The sequence below is a fragment of the Oreochromis niloticus genome, linkage group LG4 (assembly GCF_001858045.2).
Source record: "Oreochromis niloticus isolate F11D_XX linkage group LG4, O_niloticus_UMD_NMBU, whole genome shotgun sequence".
In the NCBI taxonomy this organism is placed as follows: Eukaryota; Metazoa; Chordata; class Actinopteri; order Cichliformes; family Cichlidae; genus Oreochromis; species Oreochromis niloticus.
In genome coordinates this window covers 11,219,021-11,232,912 of record NC_031969.2, presented here as the reverse complement: position 1 = coordinate 11,232,912, position 13,892 = coordinate 11,219,021, and the positions used below count along the sequence as shown (strand labels likewise).

Here is a 13,892-nt window from a genome sequence, read left to right as displayed (position 1 = left end):
CAGCATTGTAATCCATGTCTTACAAATACCAGTTAACAATGTAACCGTATGCTGTCTTAGGCTGACATTAAACCTTGTTACTTTATGTTATAATCCTAGTTATTTCTGCTGTACTTCCTCACAGTTGTTCAGATTAAACATCCCTGTACAAGAACTATTCGTCATTTAACCCTGTGAGGTCCTTAAAGTCTTTCCATCTCTATATTGACTCAGTTCTCTTATGGTATTAAAAACTGTATAAATTCAGTACCACTCTTTATGATACAGTTTTTCAAATGGGCAAGAGTAAGGATTTGGGAGTGACAGGGTCATGGGCAGCCAAGGGGCACTGATCAGGTGGGGAATGAAAGCTGGGCCCATGTGGTCTGATCCAACAGATGAGCTACTGTAGCTCAAATTGCAAAAAAAAGTTAATACTAATTCTGATAGAAAGGTGTCAGAATACACAGTGCATCACAGTTTGTTGCATATGGGGCTGCATGGCTACAGACCAGAAGGTGTCCTAGTCTGAGAGGTCTAGTGGAGCCCATGCTTCGATGGGTCAGGGCTGTTTTGGCAGCAAAAGGGGAAAAACACAATATTAGGCAAGTGGTTATAATGTTATGGCTGGTGGTATATCGCCAACAGCAGAAGAATGCTTCTGATGTCTAGTTAGTAACCCTGAGTTTAGAATTTTGTATAATAGACAAGGCCTGTACTCTCCATCGACCACACCTTCCAACATATATAAAGCAGCCGTTTCTTCTTTCTGCACCATTTTTTAATATATATATATATGTATATATATATATATATATATATATATATATATATATATATATATATACACACACACACACACACACACACACACACACACATTATCCACAGATGCAGAGTGCAGCTCTGTTTGTAATAGCTGTTAAACTCTGACTGGATAATGATTATTGGTGGCCGGGTTTGAGGCCAGTTACATTTGTCCTGAGGGGGAATTCACATTTCTACAGCTGGAAATTTCAAGCGTCTCACTCTATAGTAGACTGTGTAGTGTACACAGGCAGACTATTCTAAAGCACTTGAAAAAGGAAAAGGAGAAAAGAAAGAGGGCTAGAAAAAATTCATAGCAACTATGTCCAGCTGTGAGGTTTACTTAAATCACTACAAAACGTCAGCAACTATTTTTTGTCCCCAGGTTTGTCTTCCCGTTAGACTCACATCAAAGAACTCCCAAGACGTCTTAGCATGTCCCGTCTCCCGGCTGCGGGTTGTTCCACTTGCGATGGATTTTCTCAACAGGCAGTATGTGCCCCTTGGAGGCCATCTCCTCTTGGACACTCTGGAAGAGCTGCGAGTGTTCCCGAGTCTCATAGAGACCCCAGCGACGCCCGACGGCTTCATTCAGACACAGAACGGCTTTGGAAGAGAAATCTGAGCCAGAGCAAAGCGTCTTCTCGGAAGGAGCAGGGGGCATTACTGAAGCTGGGAGAGAAAGAAAGCGACTTGTGGTGTCACTTCATATGTAAGATAAATGGGTTAAACTGGGAAAAATCTTATATACATACAGTTGTTATCAAACGTTTAGATCCACTCATCATGGGCGTGAATATCCTGGTAATTCTGGAATTTTAATGATTTCTTTGAACTGCTCTTTTTCCAGGGTAGATTTACTGTACGGCAGCAAGTTTGAATTTATTTTGGATTTTATCTAAAACATCTAAAACACACAGTCAGTAGTAAACATACAGGTGCAAATATATAAATATACTCAATTAATTATTTTAATAAGTGAATATTCTATAAAGCCCTTAAACTTGACAAGGCTATTAGTGATTGACTATAACTGGTAGTTTCCCTTTGCCATCATAAAAAGGATTTGTTTGATAGCACTCACTAGTTTGAACAATACAAGACAGTTATGTACAGATACCAAATACTGTACATAAGTGAAAGTTATTTGGATGTGTCAGCACTTTGCTAAGGTCTTGAAAAAGACCCAAACTGTCACCCTCAAATGAGAGACGAGTGGTCAGGATGTTTAGGAACAACCCAGGAACAACCAGTGCTCACACGTGCCATGGAATCCGGTGGAAAACCGGCATCACAGTCCACAGTGAAATGAGTTTTACATTGCCATGGACTGAGAGGGTGCTGACCAAGATAAAAGCTTCTGGTGAAAAATCAGCACCTTCAAGCTTATCTGAAATTTGCAGCTGCCCACATGGACACGCCAAATGTCTTCTGGAGAAATGTTTCGTTGCCAGACGAGACGAAGATTGAGCCACAATCAGGTATGTTTGGAGGAGTAAAGGTGAGGCTTTGAAATCTAAGAGCACTGTGCTAGCTGTCAAGCATAGTGCTGGTAGATTCATGCTCTGGGGCTGTTTTGCTACCAGGGGTAAATCAGGATTTGAGGTAAAACTTGAAAATAGAATGTCCAGTTCTGTCCAAGTTTGAACATACAGTTGAAACTTGGGCCCAGTTGGATGTTCCAACTTGACAATGATCCCAGACACACAGATAAACTGGTTTTGGAATAGATAGAGTAGACAAACATTAAGCTTCTGGAATGACCTTCCCAAAGCCCCGACCTCAACCCTGCTGAACATCTGTGGACAACACTTAGAAGCTGAGTCTGCGCCACGAAACCAACCAATTTAAATGAATTCTACCAATTCTGCCAAGAAGACTGGTCAAATATTCAGCCAGAATTATGTCAGAAGCTTGTTGATGGCTGGTCGAGGTGCAAGTTGCAAAGGGACATTAGTGGGGGTGTGTGTAAATATTTGAGCCTGTATGTAATGTTTGATCCTGTGTAGGTTGATGAGTGGATGTAAACCTATGACCACAACTGTATTTACAGACCCTGAAAACGGCATTTTCTGTATCTTTAATTTCTAATGAGAGATTTTCGACATTTCTGTTTTCCCTCTTGTCATTGGTTTGACATGTGCGGGGGTTAGTTTCAACAGCCAGAGTCAGAATTTAGCAACATTTGATGAGCTATCAAATCTGATCAAAACACACACAATCCCAGTGATGCAGAAAGTTTATTAATTGTGAAGGATAAGAACAGAATGGCTAAGACTTGAACCCAAGTTTTTGGGGACTTTTTCAGGGGCATGAAATAGGCAAAAAAGCCCATGGTGTATCAAAAAGAATCATCTGATTTCAGAAGGCTATATATTCTTTTAGCTAATAGATATAGAAACTTGCAGTAAATTTTAAAATGCATCAGCGAATGTAAAGTTATATACACAAAATTTACAGTGTTGACAAGTGCTTAATATGCCCACCTCCAGACCAGCATCCAATTTCAAAATCGTTTAATTCCATAATCATTCACCTAAAGAAACACGTACTCGCTGCAGTGACTCCAGACATGCTCATGGGATGAGTTTGACATATGCTGTGTATCCACGGGGGGACTTATTGAGCACTTGTGCACACTGTAAGTTTATATTCAGCCACTACTTGCATAAAAGTATAGCCAGAAAAAGCATACCCGGATAGAAAAACTCAATAAAACACTATCAGTCATGGACTCACCTCCCCAGAGTCTGGACCTCAACATCACTGAAGCAGTGTGAGATCATCTTCACAGAGGGCAGAACAAAAAGCATTCAGCATCCAAAGACAACTTTAAATATTCTTCAAGAAGCCTGCAGAACTATTCCTGAAGACTACTTAAAGAAATGAGAACAAAGCTGCATAAGAGAGTTCAGACTGTGTCGAAGAATAAAGGTGGTCGTACCAAATATTAATTTTCAAACTCATTATCATTTTAAAACTCTGTATTGTATTTCCAGGTATATTTCCACAAATCCTTGCATCTACTTTTTTTCCTAGTAAAATATAAAGAAAAAGTGGTGGGCCGAGACTTTTGTGTAGTACTTTAAATATTGTTTTCATTAGCATTTTTACAGTTCTGTTATCTGATTAAATATGAGATTAATGAGATGATATCAGATGATAATATTTTCTAATTATGGACAGACAAATTTGTATGAAAATTATTTTTGTTAATTAAATCAGTTAGATATATCATCTGTCACACATTTGAATGATAAATCACTAACACAGTAAAAGCTCATCTATTTCTTTTTCTTAGAAAGACCTGGTATTTTTCCTGGAATAATTGGAAATATCTTAAAAGACGCCACAATTAAAATGATTCCTATTCCACAAAGCCATTTAGCTGCTACCCCAAGATCCCAACATAACAGTAGACACAATAAAGCCAGCAACAGGATGCTCTTCATGATGTAGGACTTGCTGCATAATTCCCCCTCTGCGTCTTTTCTTGCTCTTTCCTCCTCTTTTCTCCACAGGTTTGTCTTCATCTTCTTTAGCTCTTCATCCTTGTAACGCTCCCTCAGATTTTCCTCCTTTTTGCTGATTTCTTCTTGTCTCTCTGTAAGGATGCTTTCCTGTCTTTTTCTGATTTTCCTCTCCTTCTCAGGATACAACTCTGTCTTGTAGTAACTACCTCCATGCAGGGTCACCAGGGTCTCGATCTTCTCCATAAAAGTTGTGACCTGCTTCTGGTCCTCCGGGGTTTTGTTGTTGAAGACGTGGAAGCCACCGCTACACTTGCATATGAAGTTGCGGAGGTTCTCGTCACTCTCAGTAATGATGTTGTTTATTTTTTTGTCTTCCAGGCGATCGCCGTGGGTGAACAGCACGATGGTGTAGTCCCACACTTGTGGGCCAAACTTTGCTTCGATCAGCGTGTGGGTGTCTTGGTCTTCCTGAGTCAGCCTTCCTAAAGGAACAACATATGCAAAGACGTGGGGTCCTGGTTCCTGGAGTTTTGGACAATGAAGAATCTTTTGGATGATGTCCTCCTTGTTGCTTCCCTTCTCGAAAAGCCCTGGTGTGTCAATCACATTGACAGGTATATCTCCAACCACCCCGGACTCTTTTTCACAGTGAACAGTGACGCTGCCCAGCTTCATCTCTGACCTGAACACCTTTTTATTGAGGATGGTGTTCCCACTCGAGCTCTTGCCTGCGCCACATTTTCCAAGAAGCATGATCCTCAACGGCTCTGTCAACCCAACAGAACAAGCATTTTTAAACACTATTCAGAGTTCATGAAAGTTGTTGTGCTCTTCATTCTGACTTCTGATATTAGCCGTGTTTATTTGTAGAAATTCGTGGCTTTCACATATTAGCCCAGACTGTTGCATCCCAGGGCACGAACAGTATGAACTTTTTTATTATGTTGTTACATTGTGGCAAATACAAAGCATTTTGGCATTTGTTGATGAATATAATAAAAAGTAAAGATTAATACACTGTATATTACTTTTTCAAAAAATAGAATTTTGTATGATTAACCAAAATGATCCAGGCATTAATGATTCTTTTACTGCAGAAATTGCTATTACTAAATTTAACTACTAATTTCAGTCATGTTATACTGATATTATTCTGGTTATTTTCCATAACTCAGTAGCTTTTTGGCAACAGATTCGCTACTGAGCAGAGATCCAAGAGTCAACAGGCTCCAGGTGGCCAAGCCGAGACGTGTAAAGTCAAAGTTCATTTAGAGAATCGAAAAGAGACTCGAAAAGTGACCTCAAACTATGAAGGTAAATATGTTGCAAAATGTGAGAGCTTGATAAATTTCAGTTATATAAAACAACCAGCTGCATGTTCGTGCCTTATCCTCTCATATAAAAGGCATAAATAGAACTCTTATTTACAGCTGTGGTTAGAAGTTTATATTGACTCATTGTGGGCATGAATTTTCTCGACTCTGCACAGGTTCAAAAGTTTACATACAGAATCAAATATATAGGTATATATAGGTACATGCCTACTAATATTTTGTTAACAAGTTGCACCTAAATCAGAAACGTTTGGTAGTCATCAACAAGCGTGTGGCATAATTCCAGCTGAATGTTTGACCGCTCTTCTTTTCAGAGTTGGTTATTAAATTTATTTGGTTTGCTGGCAAAGAACCGGGTTTTAAGCACAGTCTTGTTGTTGGCGACTGAAAGTCTCTGATTGAGGTGCAACTTGCTCAGAGTCATTTAACCAAATATCACTGGGAGTGTATGTATATATTTCAGTTTCTATGTATACTTTTCACACAGGATCAAATATTTAGGTATATAAGCAGGACACAGAGGCAGGCAAAGCAGACAAAAGTAAAAAGAAGCCTTTATTCCAAAGATATGTAAACTTTTCACCCTGTGTGGATTGGAGAAAATTCCGAAGAAAATCAGACTCTTACACCTAATTCTTTGTTTGTTTTTAGGTCATTAAAGATGTACAATCATTCCACCCTTGGAAATGAAGAGTCCAAAGAAATCACTGAAAGCCCAATATTACCATGACATTCAATAGCTGTAAACTTGACCACAACTCTATCTGTGGTCCTGGGCTCACTTACTCAAAAACCCCATTGCATTTCTTAATACTTATCGATCCTACAAACCTTAATTACTTAGCTAAGTAACTTATTAAATAACTAAGCTACTAATCTAACTTTCGCAACTTTGTAACTACCTAAAGTATTTATATTTGTAAAGTTTAATCACACATTTATAATGCTGGTGTACAGCTTAAAGAGTCTCTTGGTTTTGTGATACACAGTTAGATTTGGAATCAGTGATGGTTCAGTTGTGAGTTCGAGTGAGATGAGAAGAGGTAAAAGCAGTAAAAGCAGGACACAGAGGCAGACAACGCAGACAAAAGTAAAAATAAGCCTTTATTCAAAAGATACAAAGACTCTAAAGAGCAGATAAGTGGGAATAAGGAACACGAGAAACGAGATGCAGACATTAAATGAACATTACATCAAACATAGAGGCTAAATGTGCACTTTTCAAAATCACTGTTTGCTAACTTGGTGTGTTAGTTGAACACGCACACACACACTTACAGGAAGAAAGCAGATAAAAATAGTCAATGCCATTTTGGATTTTATTTTTGTTTGTTTTTATGAAAGTACTGTAAAAAACATTAAAACTTATGTGGTTTTATTTTCCCCCCATTGGAAGCTTATATTTTAGAGAATGGCTTCAATCTTCAAACATCTGAAACAAGCCCTATAAACTGCAATAGTCAACAGCTCAGCTAAAGCACCAGTATGACTCACACTGCTCTCTTTTTCTTTCTACATGTGTCAGTTGAACAAAGGAAGACACGTGATTAAGAACATGCTGTGACAGTAAGAAGGAAACGCCGTCCAACGACACCCACGGGGGCAAAAAACATACAAAAAACTAAATAAAAACATTAAACTAAAAACTTTTAACTCAGCAGCATTTCCATATTTCATACTGACCCTTCTTCTGGTCACTTTCTGCTGGAATAAGTATGCTGTCAGCGGCCGGAGTGCTCATGGTGGACGAAGACAGAGGTATCACCAAAACTCAAATCTCTAAGTCTGTTAGGTGGAGCTTCTTTCACCACAGCTTCCTCGGTGCTTTCTGTTTTAAACTGAGGGTGGGGCTCTACAGTCAAGTCACATACTGGCTGCCCTACGAGAATACCGCATCCACCAAGTTACAGTCAAGTCCACATACGCTGAATAATTAGGTCAGCAGCGACAATCGGCCGCTCTGCAGGACATAGGTGTTATTTTTCTACCTGTTTCGAGCCAAGACTATTTCCACCCAAATGTTTTAAACCAATAAACTTGGCACTCCACCTGCATTTATAGAGAGTCACTGATGGGAGAAACCTTTATGGTGTAAGCGATCAAAGATCTGATGACTTCTTGCATAACAGCTTAATGTGGAATAAAGTTATGATTTCAAATAGAATATCATTACTTTCATTTTGACTGAGAAGTAGACTTTGATTCGTTATTTTATGGTGAGGCTGAGAAGCAATGCAACGAGGAAACAATTAAACTATTACATTTAATGATACTGCGATTCTTTATATCACTGATACTTTTACAAAACACACGAACCGCCTAAAGTGTTTTAAGACAATTGCTCTTTAAAGGTTTAAGAAGAAATACAATGAATGGTCTCAGCGCGCCATCTAGTGGTCAGTATACTTTAATGCTTCATAAAACGTCCTGATCAGGGATAAAGTTTCAATAAATTCACCCCTTTCACAGAATGTGAAATGAAAATATTTTAAAATGAGAGCATTTACTTTCAGCTTCATTTACTTTTCAATGAAAAGTAATCAGCTACACTTACTCAAGCACCGCACCTACGTATGTAGTATTTTGAGAGTACGTCGGGTAAATGGTTCATTTTTCAGCTACATTTCAATGAAATATTGTGTTGTTAACCATAATACTTATCTGAAAATTATACTCATCAAAGATAAACCAAAGCCTGGCTCTCAGTCATTTATTCATTCATGAATAAATGAATCTTGTCTTCAACCTTAGAACAAATCCTCAACAAACATCAGCTGATTCAGACTCACACAGACTCATTGCTGGGTTAACAGGATGCAACTAATCTTACTGGCTTGTACTTTATTTTAAGGTTGACTCTGTGATCATAACATTTGCTTTTAAGACACATACAGTCGTGGCTCAAGAGTTGGGAGCTCGTCTTGTAATTGGAAGGTTGCCGGTTCGAGCCCCGGCTTGGACAGTCTCAGTCGTTGTGTCCTTGGGCAAGACACTTCACCCATTGCCTACTGGTGGTGGTCAGAGGGCCCGGTGGCGCCAGTGTGGCGAGGCTGTGGCTATAATGTGGCTTGCCATCACCAGTGTGTGAATGGGTGGATGACTGGATATGTAAAGCGCTTTGGGGTCCTTAGGGACGATTAAAGCGCTATATAAATACAGGCCATTTACCATACAGTTAACCTCCTACAAGCCTACATGGAACCTGAGATTATCTGTTAGGTCACGAGGATTTCCTGTTAAAACATAAAAATGAAAAGTAACAGGGATGATTCAGAGCCCTGCTTATGAAGCTAAAACCTTGTTGTGATTAAAGATTCTTCATTAAATTAATTTTGGGGGATTTTCTAGGCCTTGGTAATATTTTAATGGTTGATTTGATTGCATGTGAAGTTATTGTAACTTTTTAGTAGTTAATCACTGTTCTATTCTTGCAATCTGGGGACAAAGTGTTCAAAAGACCACAGCTTTATGGTGCATATCCAAAGAATATTTTTATTTGATGTTAGTGAAGCAAACTAACATATTTACAATGCACAACAATTTAAAAGCACGGAACAATGACTCACCTTTGCGCTTGTCTGTTATTTAGTTAAGAGTTTGTCAAATTCATATTTATATCAAATTATGCTCATTAAAGTAGCATTATAGTGCACGAGAGCTTCATAAGGAGGATCTCAGGTGGGAAAAACACAAGGTCAGGAGATTCTACTTTCCAGGCTTTCACCGTAGATTATTTCCGATCAGCCAGCCTCTGTAGGAGGGCGATGACTGTGTCCTGTTTGGAGGAGAGCAGCTCCAGGGCCGTGGCTATCCTCCCTAGGGACTCGGACATTCGCACCTCCCTCCTCTCCCGCCTCTTCTCTCTGGCTTCAACCCTGCGGCGAGCCACTCGATCGAGGTAGGCCTGCTCCTCCTGTCGCTTCAGAATCTCCTGGAACAAAGTGGAGCCGCCTTGCTCCGCTTTCACCTTCTGGTTCTGTCCTTCAGTTCCAGACACAGTTGTTGTAGACAAAGAGGTGGCAGCAGAGGAAGTGAGGCAGGAGGACGTGAGGGGGAATGAAGAGGAGAGGCCGAGGAGATTCTGGCTTTGGGTGAGCGATGTTGTACTCAGGCGAAAAGGGATGACACCTGATGAGATGGATGGAGCTTTGTGGCCCGTGTAGCCCAGTGTGTTGAGGTCTGTGTTACTGGCTGAGATGAGGGAAGGGGATGTGGTGGCTGTTTCTGTAAATCAAGGTGAGGAGATAAAAGAAGGAGCCGGCACAATGGTGGCTGGGTGAATACTAGTAGTAACAATGTCACCATTGAGGACGATCAGGGGCTTGAGGTCTGGAGCATTAGTTGAGCTAATGGTCGCTGCAGTCACCGACGTACTGGCAGCGGTGCCGGCACTGGAGCCCAGACCTACTGAGTCCACACCACCACCACCAGCAACAGCAGCGAAGTCACTGCTAGGACGGATGATGGTGGATGTCGGCTGTGGAAGCTGCAGGGGCTTTGCAGCGATCTTAGCCAAAGGAGCAGGCAGTGTAGAAACCGTGCTGCCGCCTTTGTTTCGTTTGTTGTTGACGATCTGAGTGCCAATGGTGTCGCAGAGGGTGGCGTCCATCAACTAGAGTGGAACAAGACACACAAAGATATGGAGAAAGTACATCAATGAATACATCAAACAGCATTGTAATCCATGTCTTACAAATACTAGTTAACAATGTAACCGTATGCTGTCTTAGGCTGACATTAAACCTTGTTACTTTATGTTATAATCCTAGTTATTTCTGCTGTACTTCCTCACAGTTGTTCAGATTAAACATCCCTGTACAAGAACTATTCGTCATTTAACCCTGTGAGGTCCTTAAAGTCTTTCCATCTCTATATGATACAGTTTTTCAAATGGGCAAGAGTAAGGATTTGGGAGTGACAGGGTCATGGGCAGCCAAGGGGCACTGATCAGGTGGGGAATGAAAGCTGGGCCCATGTGGTCTGATCCAACAGATGAGCTACTGTAGCTCAAATTGCAAAAAAAAAGTTCATACTAATTCTGATAGAAAGGTGTCAGAATACACAGTGCATCACAGTTTGTTGCATATGGGGCTGCATGGCTACAGACCAGAAGGTGTCCTAGTCTGAGAGGTCTAGTGGAGCCCATGCTTCGATGGGTCAGGGCTGTTTTGGCAGCAAAAGGGGAAAAACACAATATTAGGCAAGTGGTTATAATGTTATGGCTGGTGGTATATCGCCAACAGCAGAAGAATGCTTCTGATTTCTAGTTAGTAACCCTGAGTTTTGAATTTTGTAAAATAGACTAGGCCTGTACTCTCCATCGACCACACCTTCCAAAATATATAAAGCAGCAGTTTCTTCTTTCTGCACCTTTTTTTAATATATATATAGATCTATCTATCTTACACACATTATCCACAGATGCAGTGCGGCTATATTTGTAATAGCTGTTAAACTCTAGATAATGATTATTGGTGGCCGGGTTTGAGGTCAGTTACATTTGTCCTGAGGGGAAATTCATATTTCTACAGCTGGAAATTTCAAGCGTCTCACTCTATAGTAGACTGTGTAGTGTACACAGGCAGACTATTCTAAAGCACTTGAAAAAGGAAAAGGAGAAAAGAAAGAGGGCTAGAAAAAATTCATAGCAACTATGTCCAGCTGTGAGGTTTACTTAAATCAGTACAAAATGTCAGCAACTATTTTTTGTCCCCAGGTTTGTCTTCCCGTTAGACTCACATCAAAGAACTCCCAAGACGTCTTAGCATGTCCCGTCTCCCGGCTGCGGTCTTTAACCCTCTTGTATGTCACAATGAGGTTGTTCCACTTGCGACGGATTTTCTCAACAGGCAGTATGTGCCCCTTGGAGGCCATCTCCTCTTGAACACTCTGGAAGAGCTGCGAGCGTTCCCGAGTCTCATAGAGACCCCAGCGACGCCCGACGGCCTCAATCAGACACAGAACGGCTTTGGAAGAGAAATCCGAGCCAGAGCAAAGCGTCTTCTCGGAAGGAGCAGGGGGCATTACTGAAGCTGGGAGAGAAAGAAAGCGACTTGTGGTGTCACTTCATATGTAAGATAAATGGGTTAAACTGGGAAAAATCTTATATACATACAGTTGTTATCAAACGTTTAGATCCACTCATCATGGGCGTGAATATCCTGGTAATTCTGGAATTTTAATGATTTCTTTGAACTGCTCTTTTTCCAGGGTAGATTTACTGTACGGCAGCAAGTTTGAATTTATTTTGGATTTTATCTAAAACATCTAAAACACACAGTCAGTAGTAAACATACAGGTGCAAATATATAAATATACTCAATTAATTATTTTAATAAGTGAAAATTCTATAAAGCCCTTAAACTTGACAAGGCTATTAGTGATTGACTATAACTGGTAGTTTCCCTTTGCCATCATAAAAAGGATTTGTTTGATAGCACTCACTGGTTTGAACAATACAAGACAGTTATGTACAGATACCAAATACTGTACATAAGTGAAAGTTATTTGGATGTGTCAGCACTTTGCTAAGGTCTGGAAAAAGACCCAAACTGTCACCCTCAAATGAGAGAAAAGTGGTCAGGATGTTTAGGAACAACCCAGGAACAACCAGTGCTCACACGTGCCATGGAATCCGGTGGAACACCGGCATCACAGTCCACAGTGAAACAAGTTTTACATTGCCATGGACTGAGAGGGTGCTGACCAAGATAAAAGCATCTGGTGAAAAATCAGGACCTTCAAGCTTATCTGAAATTTGCAGCTGCCCACATGGACACGCCAAATGTCTTCTGGAGAAAAGTTTCGTTGCCAGACGAGACAAAGATTGAGCCACAATCAGGTATGTTTGGAGGAGTGAAGGTGAGGCTTTGAAATCTAAGAGCACTGTGCTAGCTGTCAAGCATAGTGCTGGTAGATTCATGCTCTGGGGCTGTTTTGCTACCAGGGGTAAATCAGGATTTGAGGTAAAACTTGAAAATAGAATGTCCAGTTCTGTCCAAGTTTGAACATACAGTTGAAACTTGGGCCCAGTTGGGTGTTCCAACTGGACAATGATCCCAGACACACAGATAAACTGGTTTTGGAATAGATAGAGTAGACAAACATTAAGCTTCTGGAATGACCTTCCCAAAGCCCCGACCTCAACCCTGCTGAACATCTGTGGACAACACTTAGAAGCTGAGTCTGCGCCACGAAACCAACCAATTTAAATGAATTCTACCAATTCTGCCAAGAAGACTGGTCAAATATTCAGCCAGAATTATGTCAGAAGCTTGTTGATGGCTGGTCGAGGTGCAAGTTGCAAAGGGACATTAGTGGGTGTGTGTATAAATATTTGAGCCCGTATGTAATGTTTGATCCTGTGTAGGTTGATGAGTGGATGTAAACTTATGACCACAACTGTATTTACAGACCCTGAAAACTGCATTTTCTGTATCTGTAATTTCTAATGAGAGATTTTCGACATTTCTGTTTTCCCTCTTGTCATTGGTTTGACGTGTGCGGGGGTTAGTTTCAACAGCCAGAGTCAGAATTTAGCAACATTTGATGAGCTATCAAACACCTCAACATCTGTTGGGGTGTTTGATAGCTGCCCATGAAATCTGATCAAATCACAGGCAAAAAAGCCCATGGTGTATCAAAAAGAATCATCTCATTTCAGAAGGCTATATATTCTTTTAGCTAATAGATATAGAAACTTGCAGTAAATTTTAAAATGCATCAGCGAATGTAAAGTTATACACACAAAATTTACAATGTTGACAAGTGCTTAATATGCCCACCTCCAGACCAGCATCCAATTTCAAAATGCTTTAATTCCACAATCATTCACCTAAAGAAACACGTACTCGCTGCAGTGACTCCAGACATGCTCATGGGATGAGTTTGACATATGCTGTGTATCCACGGGGGGACTTATTGAGCACTTGTGCACACTGTAAGTTTATATTCAGCCATTACTTGCATAAAAGTATAGCCAGAAAAAGCATACCCGGATAGAAAAACTCAATAAAACACTATCAGTCATGGACTCACCTCCCCAGAGTCTGGACCTCAACATCACTGAAGCAGTGTGAGATCATCTTCACAGAGAGCAGAACAAAAAGCATTCAACATCCAAAGACAACTTTAAATATTCTTCAAGAAGCCTGCAGAACTATTCCTGAAGACTACTTAAAGAAATGAGAACAAAGCTGCATAAGAGAGTTCAGACTGTGTCGAAGAATAAAGGTGGTCGTACCAAATATTAATTTTCAAACTCGTTAGCATTTTAAAACTCTGTAATGTATTTCCATGT

The 13,892-nt window shown here is 40.4% G+C and overlaps 1 protein-coding gene and 1 non-coding gene across 3 annotated transcripts in view; both read right to left on the bottom strand.

Moving 5' to 3' along the window:
* The window catches only part of LOC112841712 (uncharacterized), a 38,059-nt gene extending 30,428 nt beyond the window's left edge, over positions 1 to 7,631 (bottom strand). Inside the window, exons 1-2 of one of the 2 annotated variants that reach the window (XR_003219916.1) lie at positions 7,277 to 7,631; positions 3,526 to 5,026 (exon numbers count right to left, since the gene is read on the bottom strand). Coding sequence is in view for 1 of the 2 variants with exons in the window: in XM_025906841.1 (XP_025762626.1) it covers positions 1,283 to 1,458; positions 3,526 to 3,550 (201 nt within the window). In the remaining variant the exon portion in view is untranslated. Of the gene's footprint in view, positions 1 to 1,282; positions 1,459 to 3,525; positions 5,302 to 7,276 lie in introns of those variants that run through there. The other variant, XM_025906841.1, reaches the window with a different exon arrangement.
* A 1,434-nt stretch (positions 7,632 to 9,065) lies between these two features.
* LOC109201989 (uncharacterized) lies at positions 9,066 to 13,763 on the bottom strand. The gene is made up of 3 exons (XR_003219917.1): positions 13,631 to 13,763; positions 11,333 to 11,657; positions 9,066 to 10,205 (listed from the first exon to the last, which is right to left on the bottom strand). It is a non-coding gene; the product is annotated as an uncharacterized LOC109201989 (transcript).
* Between the last annotated feature and the right edge of the window lie 129 nt (positions 13,764 to 13,892).